Raw genomic sequence first — 15397 nt, 5'->3', positions numbered from 1 at the left:
GGAGCAGTGGGACGAGGCCGGCGACGCGGGCTCCGACTTCACCTGCAGCTCTGCGAGGGGCGGCGGGGCGTCGCGCCGCGCCCCAAAATGCCCCCCGGCGCCCCAAAATGCACCTCCGGGGTCCCCAAATACCCCCCAGTGCCCGAAAATACACCTCCAGCGCCCCCAAATACCCCCTGGGGTCCCAAAACGCCCCCCGGCGCCCCAAAATGCACCTCCGGGGTCCCAAAATACCCCCCAGTGCCCGAAAATACACCTCCAGCACACCCAAATACCCCCTGGGGTCCCAAAATGCCCCCCGGTGCCCCAAAATGCACCTCCGGTGCCCCAAAATGCACCTCCAGGGTCCCAAAATACCCCCCAGTGCCCCAAAATACACCTCCGCACCCCAAAATACCCCATGGGGTCCCAAAATGCCCCCCGGTGCCCCAAAATGCACCTCCGGGGTCCCAAAATACCCCCCAGTGCCCGAAAACACACCTCCAGCGCCCCCAAATACCCCCTGGGGTCCCAAAATGCCCCCCGGGGCCCAAAAATGCACCTCCGGGGTCCCAAAATGCACCTCCGGGGTCCCAAAATACCCCCCAGTGCCCGAAAATACACCTCCAGCACACCCAAATACCCCCTGGGGTCCCAAAATACCCCCCGGTGCCCCAAAATGCACCTCCGGTGCCCCAAAATGCACCTCCAGGGTCCCAAAATACCCCCCAGTGCCCCAAAATACACCTCCGGCACCCCAAAATACCCCATGGGGTCCCAAAATGCCCCCCGGTGCCCCAAAATGCACCTCCGGGGTCCCCAAATACCCCCCAGTGCCCGAAAACACACCTCCAGCGCCCCCAAATACCCCTGGGGTCCCAAAATGCCCCCCGGGGCCCAAAAATGCACCTCCGGGGTCCCCAAATACCCCCAGTGCCCGAAAATACACCTCCAGCGCCCCAAATACCCCCTGGGGTCCCAAAACGCCCCCCGGCGCCCCAAAATGCACTTCCGGGGTCCCCAAATACCCCCCAGTGCCCGAAAATACACCTCCAGCGCCCCCAAATACCCCCTGGGGTCCCAAAATGCCCCCCGGTGCCCCAAAATGCACCTCCGGGGTCCCCAAATACCCCCCAGTGCCCGAAAATACACCTCCAGCGCCCCCAAATACCCCCTGGGGTCCCAAAACGCCCCCCGGTGCCCCAAAATGCACCTCCGGGGTCCCCAAATACCCCCAGTGCCCGAAAATACACCTCCAGCGCCCCCAAATACCCCCGTGGGGTCCCAAAACGCCCCCCGGAGCCCCAAAATGCACCTCCGGGGTCCCCAAATACCCCCCAGTGCCCGAAAATACACCTCCAGCGCCCCCAAATACCCCCTGGGGGTCCCAAAATGCCCCCCGGGGCCCAAAAATGCACCTCCGGGGTCCCCAAATACCCCCCAGTGCCCGAAAATACACCTCCAGCGCCCCCAAATACCCCCTGGGGTCCCAAAATGCCCCCCGGTGCCCCAAAATGCACCTCCGGGGTCCCAAAATGCACCTCCAGGGTCCCAAAATACCCCCCAGTGCCCGAAAATACACCTCCGGCACCCCAAAATACCCCATGGGGTCCCAAAATGCCCCCCGGTGCCCCAAAATGCACCTCTGGGGTCCCAAAATACCCCCCAGTGCCCCAAATGCACCTCCGGGGCCCCAAAATACCCCCCGGGGTCCCCAAATACCCCCCAGTGCCCAAAAATACACCTCCAGCGCCCCCAAATACCCCCTGGGGTCCCAAAATGCCCCCCAGTGCCCCAAAATGCACCTCCAGGGTCCCAAAATACCCCCCTGGTGCCCCAAAATGCACCTCCGGGGTCCCAAAATACCCCCCAGTGCCCGAAAAATACACCTCCAGCGCCCCCAAATACCCCCCAGGGTACCAAAATGCCTCCCCGAGGTCCCAAAATACCCCCCTGGCGCCCCAAAATGCCCCCCAGTGCCCAAAAATACACCTCCAGCACCCCAAAATACCCCCCCCGGCGCCCCAAAATGCACCTCCGGCGCCCCCAAATACCTCCCCCTGGGGTCCCAAAATACCCCCCTGGGATCCCAAAATACCCCCCCGGGGGTCACAAATTACCCCCCCCCGGGGTCCCAAAATATCCCTCCGGCGCCCCAAAATGCCCCCCCCGCCGCCCCCCCAACCCCCCCCCCCCCGTTGCCCTGCCCCCCGGCACCCCAGATCCCCCCCAGCACAGTTTAACCCCCCGACCCCGTTACCGCCCCCCCAGCACCCCGCCCCCCCCCCCAGACCTGCCCCTGCCCCCCAGCACCCCAGAGCGCCCCTCAGCACCCCCCTCTGCCCCCCAAGGCCGCGCGGACGGCCCCAGCCCCCCACGCTGCCCCCCAACCCCTCCCCTGCCCCCCAGCACCCTCTGCGTGGCCCCAGCACCCCTGTATGCCCCCAGGCCCCTCCCTACAGCCCACCCTCAGGGTCCCCCTCTGCCCCCCAGGGCCCCATTCCTGCCCCCCAGGGCTCCCCCCTGCCCCATAGGACCCCATTCCTGCCCCCCAGGGCCCCCCTCTGCCCCCCAGAGCCCCATTTCTGCCCCCCAGGGCTCCCCCCTGCCCCATAGGACCCCATTCCTGCCCCCCAGAGCCCCCCTCTGCCCCCCAGAGCCCCATTTCTGCCCCCCAGGGCTCCCCCCTGCCCCATAGGACCCCATTCCTGCCCTCCAGGGCCCCCCTCTGCCCCCCAGAGCCCCATTCCTGCCCCCCAGAACCCCATTCCTGCCCCCCAGAGCCCCCCTCTGCCCCCCAGAGCCCCATTCCTGCCCCCAGGGCACCTCTCTGTCCCCCAGAACCCCATTCCTGCCCCCCAGAGCCCCATTCCTGCCCCCCAGAGCCCCCCGTCTGCCCCCCAGGGCCCCGTTCCTGCCCCCCAGGGCCCCCCTCTGCCCCCCAGAACCCCATTCCTGCCCCCCAGAGCCCCATTCCTGCCCCCCAGAACCCCATTCCTGCCCCCTAGAGCCCCATTCCTGCCCCCCAGAGCCCCATTCCTGCCCCCCAGGGCCCCCCTCTACCCCCAGGGGCCCATTCCTGCCCCCCAGAGCCCCATTCCTGCCCCCCAGAGCCCCCCGTCTGCCCCCCAGGGCCCCATTCCTGCCCCCCAGGGCCCCCCCTCTGCCCCCAGCCCCCCTCACGCCCCCCGTCCCCACTCACCAGGGAAGAGGCTGGGGGGCGGCTGGGCCCACGGCGGGTCCGGGGGGGTCGCGGCTTCGCCCAGCTCGAAGGCGCCATCGAACTGGGGCGGGGCGGGGGGGGGAAGGGTTAGGGGGCGGGGCCGGCACCCCCCCTAGGAGGGGGCGTGGCCTGCCGCGGAGGGGGCGGGGCTCACCATGGGGTCGGGCTCCAGGGAGGGGAAGAGGTGGGCGGGCTCCACCTCGTCGTCAAGGCAACCGTAGAGGGCGGCATCTAAGGGGGGGGGGGGGCAGAGCAAGTGAGGGGGCGAAGCCACGCCCACAACGGGGTGGCCACGCCCCCTCCAGACCTAGCCCCGCCCCCCAGGCGAGCCTTGACACGCCCACCCCCCCCCGGCGCACCACCACGCGACCACGCCCCCAAAAGCCACGCCCTCCCGTCGGCAGGCCACGCCCCCCTCCGGCTGGCCACGCCCCCTCTGGCTGGCCACGCCCCCCCTCGGGCTGGCCACGCCCTCCCTCCGGCAGGCCACGCCCCCGCCGCCCGGGGGCTCCGCCCGCCCCTCCCCGCGCCGCCGCCGGCGGCCCAGGCCCCGCCCCGCCGGCCCAGGCCCCGCCCCTCCGGCTCAGGCCCCGCCCCCGGCCCCGCCCCCGGCTCACCCCAGTCCTCGCTGCCCAGCAGGTTGTCGGCCCGGAACCGGCCCGCGTCGCTCAGCACCAGCAGCTCCGGCGCCAGCGCCGCCATCTTCCCGCCGCCCCGCCCCCTTCCGCCGCCCCGCCCAATGGCGTGCCTCCTCCGCGCCGCGCCGGCCAATCCGCGCCTCGCCCGCCCCGGCCAATGGGCGCGCGGCTTCCGCTTCCGGCCTTCCCTGCCCCCCCCCCCCCCCTCCCAAACCGCCGCACGAGGCGGAAGTGGGCGGTGCCGCGCGACCCCCGCGCATGCGCAGACCGCGCCCCTCCCCTTCTATGGAACAAGGGGCGTTTCCATGGGAACCGCGCTGGCTCTGCGGCCCAGTAGGCGGGGGGGGCGGGACCGGATGTGACGTCAGAGAAGGCGGGGCGCTCGGGCGCCTGGGTCGTCGGCCAGGTGGGCAGCGGGAGCGAGGGGGGGGGGAGGAGGAGGGGCGGCCCGGACGCCTGGGCCCCCCCCCGGGGTGGGGGTGGGGGGGTGAGGGGGCCCCGGACGCCTGGGTCCCTGTTGGGGGAGGGGGGAGGCCCCTCCCGGACGCCTGGGCCCCCCCCTGACCCAGACCCGCCCTCTGCTCTCTTATAGGCTGCCACCAGCGCCGGCGCGTCGCCATTGGCAGAGGCGGGAATGGACGGGGCGCGGCCAGCCAATGGGAAGGCAGCATCCCCGGGGGCGGCCAATGAGGCTCGAGGCGCCGGCAGGGCCCCTCAGCAAGGAGGCCAGGAGCCAGCCAATGGGAGCGCACCGAGCTTGGATCTGGCCAATGAGCAGGAAGCTGACGGAGGTCAGTCCAATGAGGGAAGGGGAACCCTGGGCTCAGCCAATAAGGAGCTGAGGCCGCAGCAGACCGCGAAGGGCTCGTCCAATGGGCCCGCAGAGGGCCGGGTCTCAGCCAATGAGGAGAGAGGGCTGCAGGAGCCTCCCAAGGAGGCCGGGGCGCTCCGGGGCCCGGCCCGTGGGCGCGCAGGGCGCCGGCAGCCCACCAGTGGGGCCAGAGGTCTCCAGGAGCCGTCCAATGGGGCCACAGGCCTCCAGGAACCATCCAATGGGGCCGGAGGTCTCCAGGAACCATCCAGTGGGGCCAGGGGTCTCCAGGAGCCGTCCAATGGGGCCACAGGCCTCCAGGAAACATCTAATGGTGCTTCGGGGCTCCAGGAACCATCCAATGGGGCCGGAGGTCTCCAGGAACCATCCAGTGGGGCCAGGGTCTCCAGGGACCATCCAATGGGGCCACAGGCCTCCAGGAAACATCTAATAGTGCTTCGGGGCCCAGGAATCATCCAATGGGGCCGGAGGTCTCCAGGGACCATCCAGTGGGGCCACAGGCCTCCAAGAACCATCTAATGGTGCTTTAGGCCTCCAGGGGCCATGCAAGGAGACCACAGAGCTCCAAGAACCATTGAACGATGCTTTAGGTCCCCAGGAACCATCAAATGACACTTCTAGTCTCCAGGAACCATCAAACGATGCTTTAGGCCTCCAGGAACCATCCAAGGAGACCACGGAGCTGCGGGAACCATCGACCGATGCTTTAGGCCTCCAGAAACCACCCAAGGAGACCACGGAGCCGCAGGAACCATCGACCGATGCTTTAGGCCTCCAGAAACCACCCAAGGAGACCACGAGCTGCGGGAACCATCGACCGATGCTTTAGGCCTCCAGAAACCACCCAAGGAGACCACGGAGCTGCGGGAACCATCGACCGATGCTTTAGGCGTCCAGGAACCATCCAATGACACTTCCAGCCTCCAGGCACCATCCAAGGAGGCGACGGGTCTCCCAGAGCGGTCCCGGGGGCCGGCGGGAGGCGGCGCCCTGCTGGGGCGGCCTTGGGGCCCTGGGACCTGGCCAACGAGGCGGCCTGGCTGCGGGAGCCCTGCGAGGAGCCCGAGGACGACGTCGGCGCCGAGGAGGAGGATGAGGAGGAGGGGGACGATGCCGAGGACGGCCGGGACGAGGCCGGCGGCTGGTGGCGGAGCCCTGACGGCGCCTTCTCCAAGCAGGTGCTGCGCCGGGGCCGGGGCCTGGCGCGGCCGGGGCCGGGATCCCGCTGCCGGGTGCTGCTGGAGGCGCCGGCGGCGACGGCACCGGCGGCGGCGGCCGGCCGCTGGGTCGCCCTGCGCCTGGGCACCGCCGAGGGCGCCTGGGCGGCCGCCGTCGACGCCTGCCTGGAGACGATGGCGGCGGGCGAGCGGGCCCGGCTGCGGCCGGCCGCCGCGGCGGCCGCCGTGGGGCTGCGCCTGGCCGCCTTCGCCCCGGCGCCCGAGCCCTGGGAGCAGCCGCCGGGCGAGCTCTGGGCGGCGGGCTGGCCCGCAAGGCCCGCGCCGGGCGGCTCTTCGGCGCCGGGGCGGTGGCGGCGGCGGCCCCGGCAGTACGGGGCCGCGCTGCGGCTGGCGGTGGCCGGCGCGGGACGGCCGCCGCTGGCCCCGGAGCGGGCCGGCCTCAAGGCGGACCTGCACGCCAACCTGGCGCTGTGCCAGCTGCGCCTGGGCCTGCCGGCGCCGGCGGCCGACAACTGCGCCAAGGCGCTGGCCCTGCGGCCCGGCCACCTCAAGGCTCGCTACCGCCGCGGGCTGGCGGCCGCGGCCTTGGGCGACCTGGAGGCGGCCGCCGACGACCTGGCGGCGGTGGCCCGGGCCCGGCCCGGCGACGGGGACGCCCGGCGCGAGCTGCAACGCGTCGGGCGCCGGGCCCGGGAGCGCGACGCCCGCCTGGCGCAAACGCCTCCGGCCCCTCTTCGCCTCCGGCGCTAACGAGGCGCCGCTTCGTTAGCTGGAGGCCCTCCGCCTGCGGTTGCCGCCCGGCCCTAATCTGCCCGGCAACCGTCACCCTGGAAGGGAGCCCGTCCGGGGAGCGGTTGCCGCCCGGCCCTAATCTGCCCGGCAACCGTCACCCTGAAGGGAGCCGTCCGGGGAGCGGTTGCCGCCCGGCCCTAATCTGCCCGGCAACCGTCACCCTGGAAGGGAGCCCGTCCGGGGAGCGGTTGCCGCCCGGCCCTAATCTGCCCGGCAACCGTCACCCTGGAAGAGAGCCCGTCCGGGGAGCGGTTGCTGCCCAGCCCTAATCTGCCCGGCAACCGTCACCCTGGGAGGGAGCCCGTCCGGCGAGCGGTTGCCGCCCGGCCCTAATCTGCCGGCAACCGTCGCCCTGGAAGGGAGCCGTCCGGGGAGCGGTTGCTGCCCAGCCCTAATCTGCCCGGCAACCGTCACCGTGGAAACAGACTTTTGGGGGTTTTGGTGGGGGTGCTCCCGCTCCGGGGTAATAAAAAGGTTGAGGTGTAACGAGGGGCGGCTTCGTTAGCGGGCGGGCGTGCATCCGGCGTGCGGTTGCCAGCAGCCCCGGATCTGCCTGGCGACCGTTGCCATGGAGACAGCGGTGGTTTTTGGAGGGGGGGGTGGGCCAGCTGCTAACGAACCCCGCAGCTAATGAGTCCCCCATAATGAGCCCCACAGTTAATGACCCCCCCCCAACGAGCGCCGGGGCCCACGAGGCTCCGCGGCGTCATTATCAATATAGAGATTTATTGAACCGTCAGCAGCAAAACTCATCACAGGGGTGGGGGCAGGGAGGGGCGGGGCTTCAGCCAGGGGGGCGGAGCCCTGCAGGGGAGAGAGGCGGGGCTTGGCATGCAAATGAGGCAGGGCCCTGGCACAAAGCATCATGGGAGCCTCGCCCACCAGGGGCGGGGCCATGGGGCAAAGCGGGGAGGGGGGCGGTCGTTGCCATGGCAATGCAGGGATGCGTCTTGGGTGTTGCTGTGGCAACGCGCAGGGTGGCTGTACCGGTAGCCAGGGCTGTTGCTAGGAGCCCCCAGCGTTGCCAGGACGTCGCCAAGGGGCCCCTGGGGTTGCCAGGGCTGTTGCGGGGGTTGTTGCTAGGCCGCCTGGGTGTTGCTGTGGCGTCGCTAGGGGCCCTGGGTGTTGCTGAGGCTGTTGCCATGGCGTCACTAGGGACACTGAGCGTTGGTAGGCATCCTAGGTGTTGCCATGGTGATGCTGGGGGTGCTCAGTGCTGCCATGATGATGGTGATGGGAGTTTTCAGTGTTGCCATGGTGATGCTGAGCGTCCCAGTGTTGTCGTGGGTGTTGCTGGGGAAGGGGGGGGGGGGCGTTGTCTTTAGTGTTGCCGTGGTGATGCTGGGAGTCCCTGGTGTTGCTATGGCATCGTTAGAGCATTCTCGGTGTTGCCGTGACAATGCTGCGAGCGCTCGGTGTTGCCACGGTGATGCTGGGTAGGGGGTCCTCAGCGTCGCCATGGTGATGCTGGGAGGTCCCCAGTGTTGCCATGGTGCCGCCGGGGCAGCCTCAGTGTCGCCGTGGTGATGCTGGGGGGTCCGCGGTGTTGCCATGGCGCCGCCGGGGGCGGCCTCAGCGTCGCCATGGTGATGCCGGGGGGTCCCCGGTGTTGCCATGGCGCCGCCGGGGCGGCCTCAGCGTCGCCATGGTGATGCCGGGGGGTCCCGGTGTTGCCATGGCGCCACTAGAGCAACCTCAGCGTCGCCGTGGTGATGCCGGGGGGGTCTGCGGTGTTGCCATGGCGCCGCCGGGGCGGCCTCAGCGTCGCCATGGTGATGCCGGGGGGGTCTGCGGTGTTGCCATGGCGCCGCCGGGGCAGCCTCAGCGTCGCCGTGGTGATGCCGGGGGGTCCGCGGTGTTGCCATGGCGCCACTAGAGCAACCTCAGCGTCGCCGTGGTGATGCCGGGGGGTCCGCGGTGCCGCCGCCGGGGCCGCGGGGGCCGCGGGGGCCGGGGGGCGGCGCGGGGGGGGGGTCGGCGCTAGGGCTCCCAGTCGTTGTCGTGGTGCTGGGCGGCGATGATGATGACGACGGTGAGGATGGTGCAGAGCACCATGGCGGCGATGCCCACGGCCAGGCTGATGAAGGAGAAGTTGCGGGCCTCGCGCGACGCGATCTCCGCCGAGACGATGTCGCCGCGCGCCACGGCCGCGCGCACCTGCGGGGGGGGGGGGGGGACACGGGGGTCAGCGCCGGGGCGGGGCGGGGGGGGGGCAGCCCCCCATCATCCCCCCCCCTCCACGCCCCCCCCCCCCGCACCTGCACGGCCTTGACGATGGCGACGACGCCGGTGGGCCAGAAGCAGCAGAGCGTCGTGAGCACCGCGATGGGCAGGTAGTCGTGGGGGGGCCCCCGCGGCTCCAGCAGCGCCGCCCCCACCGCCGCCGGGGGGGGCGGGGGCGGGGCCGGGGCGGGGCCGCGCCGGGGGGCCCCGCCCCGAACGGCTGCGGGAGGGGGGCGGGGCTCAGGCGGCCGGGCCACGCCCACGCCCCTTCCCCCCCCCCCCCACCACCACCGATCCTCCACCCGCACCCGGCCGCAGGAGTCCTCAGGCCACGCCCACACACCCCCCCGGGCCACGCCCACACCCTCCTCTCGGCCACGCCCACACCCTCCGCCCGTAAAGCCCTGGCCCCGCCCACCGCTCTCAGGCCACGCCCCCTCGCCCAGCAAAAAAACACCCCCCCCCCCCCTCCCCCCGGTGCCCAAGCAGGTCACACGCCTCCTCCCCCAAGCCCCGCCCCCTCCCCCTAAAGCCCCGCCCCCAAGCCCTGATGCTCCCAGGCTCAAGCCCCGCCTCCCCCAAGCCCCGCCCCCTCCCCCTAAAGCCCCGCCCCCAAGCCCTGATGCTCCCAGGCTCAAGCCCCGCCTCCCCTAAGCCCCGCCCCCTCCCCCTAAAGCCCCGCCCCAAGCCCTGATGCTCCCAGACTCAAGCCCCGCCTCCCCTAAGCCCCGCCCCCTCCCCCTAAAGCTCCGCCCCAAGCCCTGATGCTCCCAGACTCAAGCCCCGCCTCCCCTAAGCCCCGCCCCCTCCCCCTAAAGCCCCGCCCCAAGCCCTGATACCCCAGCTGCATGTCCAAAGCCCCTCCCCTGAAGCCCCGCCCCCTCCCCTGAAGCCCCGCCCCCAAGGCCTGACACCCCCACAGCTCCTCATCCCAAGCCCCGCCTCCTCTGCGAGCTCCACCCCAAGCCCCGCCTCCCCAAGCCCCACCCACCCAAGGCCTCAGGCCACGCCCCCTCCCCAAGCCACTCCAGGCCTCGCCCCTCACGGCCCCACCCCACTCCCGAAGCCCCGCCCCTCCCAGGCCCCACCCCACTCTCAAGCCCCGCCCCTCCCAGACGCTGCCCCTTCCCCAGCCCCATCCCACTCCCAAGCCCTGCCCCTCCCAGGCCCCGCCCCACTCTCAGGCCCCGCCCCACTCCCAAGCCCCGCCCCTCCCAGGCCCTGCCCCACTCTCAAGCCCCATCTCACTCCCAAGCCCCGCCCCCTCCCAGGCCCCATCCCACTCCCAGGCCCCGCCCCCTCCCAGGCCCCATCCCACTCCCAAGCCCCGCCCCACTCCCTGGCCCCGCCCCCTCCCCGGCCCCATCCCACTCCCAAGCCCCACCCCCTCCCAGGCCCCATCCCTCCCAGGCCCCGCCCCACTCCCTGGCCCCGCCCCACTCCCAGGCCCACCACTCCCAGGCCCCGCCCCTCCCAGGCCCCGCCCCCTCCCCAGGCCCTGCCCCACTCCCAGACCCCGCCCCCTCCCAGCCCCGCCCCTCCCAGACCCCGCCCCACTCCCCAGCCCCATCCCACTCCCAGACCCCACCCCCTCCCAAGCCCCGCCCCTCCCAGACCCCGCCCCACTCCCCAGCCCCATCCCACTCCCAGGCCCCGCCCCACTCCCAGACCCCGCCCCCTCCCAGGCCCCGCCCCCTCCCAAGCCCCACCCCCTCCCAGGCCCCGCCCCACTCACGGGCCCCACGGGGTAGACGGGCACGTAGGCGGTGCAGGGCTGGAGCTGCAGGGGGAAGGGGGGGGGCTGCCCGTAGGGCAGGGGGGGGCTGCGCCGGCACCACGAAGGGGGGGGCGGCGGCGGCGGCGGGGGGGGGGGCGCGGGCGGCCGGCGGGGGCCGCGGCAGCGTGGCCGCGTGGCCGCCCCCCCCCGCGCCCGCCGGCGGCGCCCGCGGCAGCGTCGCGGCCCCCGGCGCCGCCGCCCCCCCCCCCCGGCCGCGGCAGCGTCGCCGCCGCCCCCCCTGCCCCCCCCGGCCGCGGCAGCGTCGCCGCCCCCGGCGGCAGCAGCCCCCCCGCGCCCCCCCCCGCCCCGCAGCCCGGCGGCGCCGGCGGCCCGTAGGGGGGGGGCGACGCGTGCGGCCCCCCCTCCGCCGCTCCTGGGGTTGGGGGGGGGGGCGGGGGGCGTCAGCACAGAGGCGCCCCGAGCCCCCCCCAGAACGGGCACCAACGGCCCTGCCGAGACCCCCGGGACCCCCCCCCGGGACCCCCTCAGGGCCCCCCCCGGGACCCCCCCCCCAGGGCCCCCCGGACCTCCCAGGAACCCTGAGCCCCCCCTGGAGAACCCCAGGACCCCCCCAAGGGCCCCCCAGGACCCTTGGGACCCCCCCAAGGGCCCCCCGGACCCCTGGGACCCCCAGGGACCCGCCCAGGGACCCTCAGGACCCTTGGGACCCCCCTGGAGACCCCCGAGACCCCCCCAAGGCCCCCCCTGGACCCCTGGAACCCCCCAGTACCCTGACCAGGCCCCCCCAGGAACCCTGAACCCCCCCTGGAGAACCCCAGGACCCCCCCCCAGGGCCCCCCGGACCCCCCAGGAACCCTGAGCCTCCCCCCGGAGACCCTGGGACCCCCCCAAGGGCCCCTCAGGACCCTTGGGACCCCCCCGGAGACCCTCGGGAACTGCCCAAGGCCCCCCTGGACCCCTGGGACCCCCCAGGGCCCCTCAGGAACCCTCAGCCCCCCCTGGAGACCCCCGAGACCCCCCCAAGGGCTCCCCAGGACCTCTAGGACCCCCCCAGAGACCCCTGGGACCACCCCCAGGACCCCCCAGGAGCCCCCAGGAGTCCCAGGAGCCCCCCAGGACCCTCCTAGATTCCCCGGGACCCCCCCAGGAGACCCCGGGACACCGCAGGAGCCCCCCGAGCCCCCAGGAGACCCCCCAGGGCTCCCCCAGGAGCCCCCCAGGACCCCCCTAGATTCCCCAGGACTCCCCCAGGTGCCTTCTCAGACCCCCCCAGGACCCCCTAACCCCCCCAGGAGCCCCCTAGATTCCCCGGGACCCGCCCCAGGAGCCCCAGCCCCCCCCCTCAGATCCCCTGGGACCCCCTTTAGACCCCCCGATCCCCTCAGGACCCCCCAGCCCCCCCTAGATCCCCCGGAACCCCCCCCCAGGAGCCCCAGGACCCTCCCCAGGAGCCCTCAGTACCCCCAGGCCCCCCCCAGGCCTCTTAGGACACCCCCAGGAGCCCCTGAGACCCCCACAGGACCCCCCAGACCCTCCCCAGAGCCCCCCCCCGGACACCCTAATACCCCCTGAGGCCCCTCAATCCCCCCGGGAGTCCCCGGGACCCCCCCCAGGAGACCCCGGTGCCCCCACCAGAGACACCTCCGTGCCCTCCGAGCCCCCATTTACCCCCTAACACCCCCTAGGACCCCCCCAGACTTCCTGGGACCCCCAATATCCCCTGGGACCCCCAGACTCCCCCAGGATGCCCCCAAACCAGCGGTGACACCCCCCGCCCTGGAAACCCCATGGATCCCCCCAACGCCCCTGAGACCCCCCAGCGACACCCCGATACCCCGGGACCCCCCGGAGACCCCAAGGACCCCCTAAAACCACCCTTCAGCCCACTAAGACCCCCCAGGCCCTTCAGGGACCCCCAAAATCCCAGGGACCCCCAACACCCCCCAAAACACCCTGACCCCCCTGAACCCCAGAGACCCCCAAACCCCCCCAAAATGCCAACTCCCCTGAGCCCCAGAGACCCCCGAACCCCCCAAAACGCCCCGACCCCCCCAAACCCAGAGACCCCCGAACCCCCCCAAAATGCCCTGACTCCCCTGAACCCCAGAGACCCCCAAACCCCCCCAAAATGCCCTGACTCCCCTGAGCCCCAGAGACCCCCGAACCCCCCAAAACGCCCCGAGACCCCCGAACCCGAGACCCCCAAACCCCCCCAAAATGCCCTGACTCCCCTGAGCCCCAGAGACCCCCGAAATGCCCCCCCAAAACGCCCCGAGCCCCCCGAACCCCAGAGACCCCCAACCCCCCCAAAATGCCCTGACTCCCCTGAGCCCCAGAGACCCCCGAACCCCCCCAAAACGCCCCGAGCCCCCCGAACCCGAGACCCCCAAACCCCCCCAAAATGCCCTGACTCCCCTGAGCCCCAGACCCCCGAAATGCCCCCCCAAAACGCCCCGAGCTCCCCCAAACCCAGAGACCCCCGAACCCCCCCAAAATGCCCTGACTCCCCTGAGCCCCAGAGACCCCCGACCCCCCCCAAAACGCCCCGAGCTCCCCGAACACCAGAGACCCCCAAACCCCCCCAAAATGCCCTGACTCCCCTGAGCCCCAGAGACCCCCGAACCCCCCCAAAACGCCCCGAGCCCCCCGAACCCCAGAGACCCCCAAACCCCCCCAAAATGCCCTGACTCCCCTGAGCCCCAGAGACCCCCGAAATGCCCCCCCAAAACGCCCCGAGCTCCCCCAAACCCAGAGACCCCCGAACCCCCCCAAAATGCCCTGACTCCCCTGAGCCCCAGAGACCCCTGAAATGCCCTGACTCCCCTGAGCCCCAGAGACCCCCGACCCCCCCCAAAACGCCCCGAGCCCCCCGAACCCGAGACCCCCCAACCCCCCCAAAATGCCCTGACTCCCCTGAGCCCCAGAGACCCCCAAAGCCCCCCAAAACGCCCCGAGCTCCCCGAACCCCAGAGACCCCCAAACCCCCTGAGATGCCTCCCCGGGATCTTCCATCCCCCCCCCGGGATCCTCCATCCCCCCTCAGATCCTCCATCCCCCTGGGATCCTCCATCCCCCCCCGGGATCCTCCATCCCCCCGGATCCTCCACCCCCCCCGGATCCTCCATCCCCCCGTATCCTCCATTCCCCCCCCCGGATCCTCCATCCCCCCCGGGATCCTCCACCTCCCCGGATCCTCCATCCCCCCAGGATCCTCCATCTCCCCGGATCCTCCATTCCCCCCGGGATCCTCCACCTCCCCGGATCCTCCATCCCCCCCGGGATCCTCCATTCCCCCCGGGATCCTCCATCCCCCCGGGATCCTCCATCCCCCCCGGGATCCTCCATCCCCCCGGATCCTCCATCCCCCCCCGGGATCCTCCATCCCCCCGGGATCCTCCACCCCCCCCGGGATCCTCCATCCCCCCGGGATCCTCCATCCCCCCGGATCCTCCATCCCCCCCCCGGATCCTCCTTCCCCCCGGGATCCTCCATCCCCCCGGATCCTCCATCCCCCCCCTGGATCCTCCATCCCCCCGGGATCCTCCATCCCCCCGGATCCTCCATCCCCCCCCTGGATCCTCCTTCCCCCCGGGATCCTCCATCCCCCCGGATCCTCCATCCCCCCCCGGGATCCTCCTTCCCCCCGGGATCCTCCATCCCCCCCCCTGGATCCTCCATCACCCCCGGATCCTCCATCCCCCCCCGGGATCCTCCACCTCCCCGGATCCTCCATCCCCCCGTATCCTCCATCCCCCCGGATCCTCCATCCCCCCCCTGGATCCTCCATCCCCCCGTATCCTCCATCCCCCCGGATCCTCCATCCCCCCCCTGGATCCTCCTTCCCCCCGGGATCCTCCATCCCCCCCCGGATCCTCCATCCCCCCCCTGGATCCTCCATCCCCCCGGGATCCTCCATCCCCCCGGATCCTCCATCCCCCCCCTGGATCCTCCTTTCCCCCGGGATCCTCCATCCCCCCGGATCCTCCATCCCCCCCCGGATCCTCCTTCCCCCCGGGATCCTCCACCCCCCCCGGGATCCTCCATCCCCCCGGGATCCTCCATCCCCCCGGATCCTCCATCACCCCCCTGGATCCTCCTTCCCCCCGGGATCCTCCATCCCCCCGGATCCTCCATCCCCCCCCGGGATCCTCCTTCCCCCCGGGATCCTCCATCCCCCCGGATCCTCCATCCCCCCCCTGGATCCTCCTTCCCCCCGGGATCCTCCATCCCCCCGGATCCTCCATCCCCCCCCTGGATCCTCCTTCCCCCCAGGATCCTCCATCCCCCCCCCTGGATCCTCCATCCCCCCCGGATCCTCCATCCCCCCCCGGGATCCTCCATCCCCCCGGATCCTCCATCCCCCCGGATCCTCCATCCCCCCCCGGGATCCTCCATCCCCCCGGATCCTCCATCCCCCCGGGATCCTCCATCCCCCCGGTTCCTCCATCCCCCCCCGGGTCCTTCCCCCCCCCCGCACCGGGCTTTTCCGCGGCCATCGGCGCTGCGACCGGCGGGGCCGGGACCGGAACCGGATCCGGGACTTGAACCGGGACCGGAACCGGGACCAACCGGCACCGGAACCGGCACCGGCTCCCCCCGAGCCCGGACTGGATCTGCCGGACCGGACCGGCTCGCACTGAACCCGGACTGGATCCCCCGGACCGGACCGGCTCCCCCCAAACCCGGACTGGATTCCCTGGACCGGACCGGCTCCCCCCAAACCCGGACTGGATTCCCCGGACCGGACCGGCTCCCCCTGAGCCCGGACTGGATCCCCCGGACCGGACCGGCTCC

The 15397-nt window shown here is 72.3% G+C and overlaps 3 protein-coding genes across 3 annotated transcripts; 2 read left to right on the top strand and 1 right to left on the bottom strand.

Moving 5' to 3' along the window:
- Window positions 1-4188: 4188 nt before the first annotated feature.
- Window positions 4189-5677, top strand: LOC134154101 (secreted protein C-like). The gene is made up of 3 exons (XM_062600780.1): window positions 4189-4246; window positions 4433-5024; window positions 5143-5677. Exons 2-3 carry the CDS (start codon window positions 4475-4477, stop codon window positions 5499-5501), a joined length of 909 nt encoding a protein of 302 aa, XP_062456764.1. The 5' UTR covers window positions 4189-4246; window positions 4433-4474; the 3' UTR covers window positions 5502-5677.
- Window positions 5584-7128, top strand: FKBPL (FKBP prolyl isomerase like; the record flags this gene model as incomplete). Its single annotated transcript, XM_062600783.1, has 1 exon — window positions 5584-7128. A coding segment is annotated over one exon (1017 nt), but the record flags the coding sequence as incomplete, so codon positions are not given.
- Window positions 7129-8622: 1494 nt separating this feature from the next.
- Window positions 8623-15099, bottom strand: PRRT1 (proline rich transmembrane protein 1). The gene is made up of 3 exons (XM_062600782.1): window positions 15081-15099; window positions 8901-9046; window positions 8623-8799 (listed from the first exon to the last, which is right to left on the bottom strand). The coding sequence occupies exons 1-3, from the start codon at window positions 15097-15099 to the stop codon at window positions 8623-8625; spliced, it is 342 nt and encodes a 113-aa protein (XP_062456766.1).
- Window positions 15100-15397: the final 298 nt, after the last annotated feature.

The sequence above is a fragment of the Rhea pennata genome (assembly GCF_028389875.1).
Source record: "Rhea pennata isolate bPtePen1 chromosome 34 unlocalized genomic scaffold, bPtePen1.pri SUPER_34_unloc_4, whole genome shotgun sequence".
In the NCBI taxonomy this organism is placed as follows: domain Eukaryota; kingdom Metazoa; phylum Chordata; class Aves; order Rheiformes; family Rheidae; genus Rhea; species Rhea pennata.
This window is presented reverse-complemented; position numbering and strand designations above follow the sequence as displayed.

Excerpts from the sequence above, each read along its gene's own strand:
- LOC134154101 (XM_062600780.1), top strand. The coding sequence starts at position 4,475 with ATGGACGGGGCGCGGCCAGCCAATGGGAAGGCAGCATCCCCGGGGGCG. Across the intron at positions 5,025-5,142 it reads ACCATCCAATGGGGCCGGAG|GTCTCCAGGGACCATCCAGT; the intron begins GTCTCCAGGAAC and ends ATGGGGCCGGAG.
- PRRT1 (XM_062600782.1), bottom strand. Across the intron at positions 8,800-8,900 it reads CCATCGTCAAGGCCGTGCAG|GTGCGCGCGGCCGTGGCGCG; the intron begins GTGCGGGGGGGG and ends CCCCCCCCGCAG.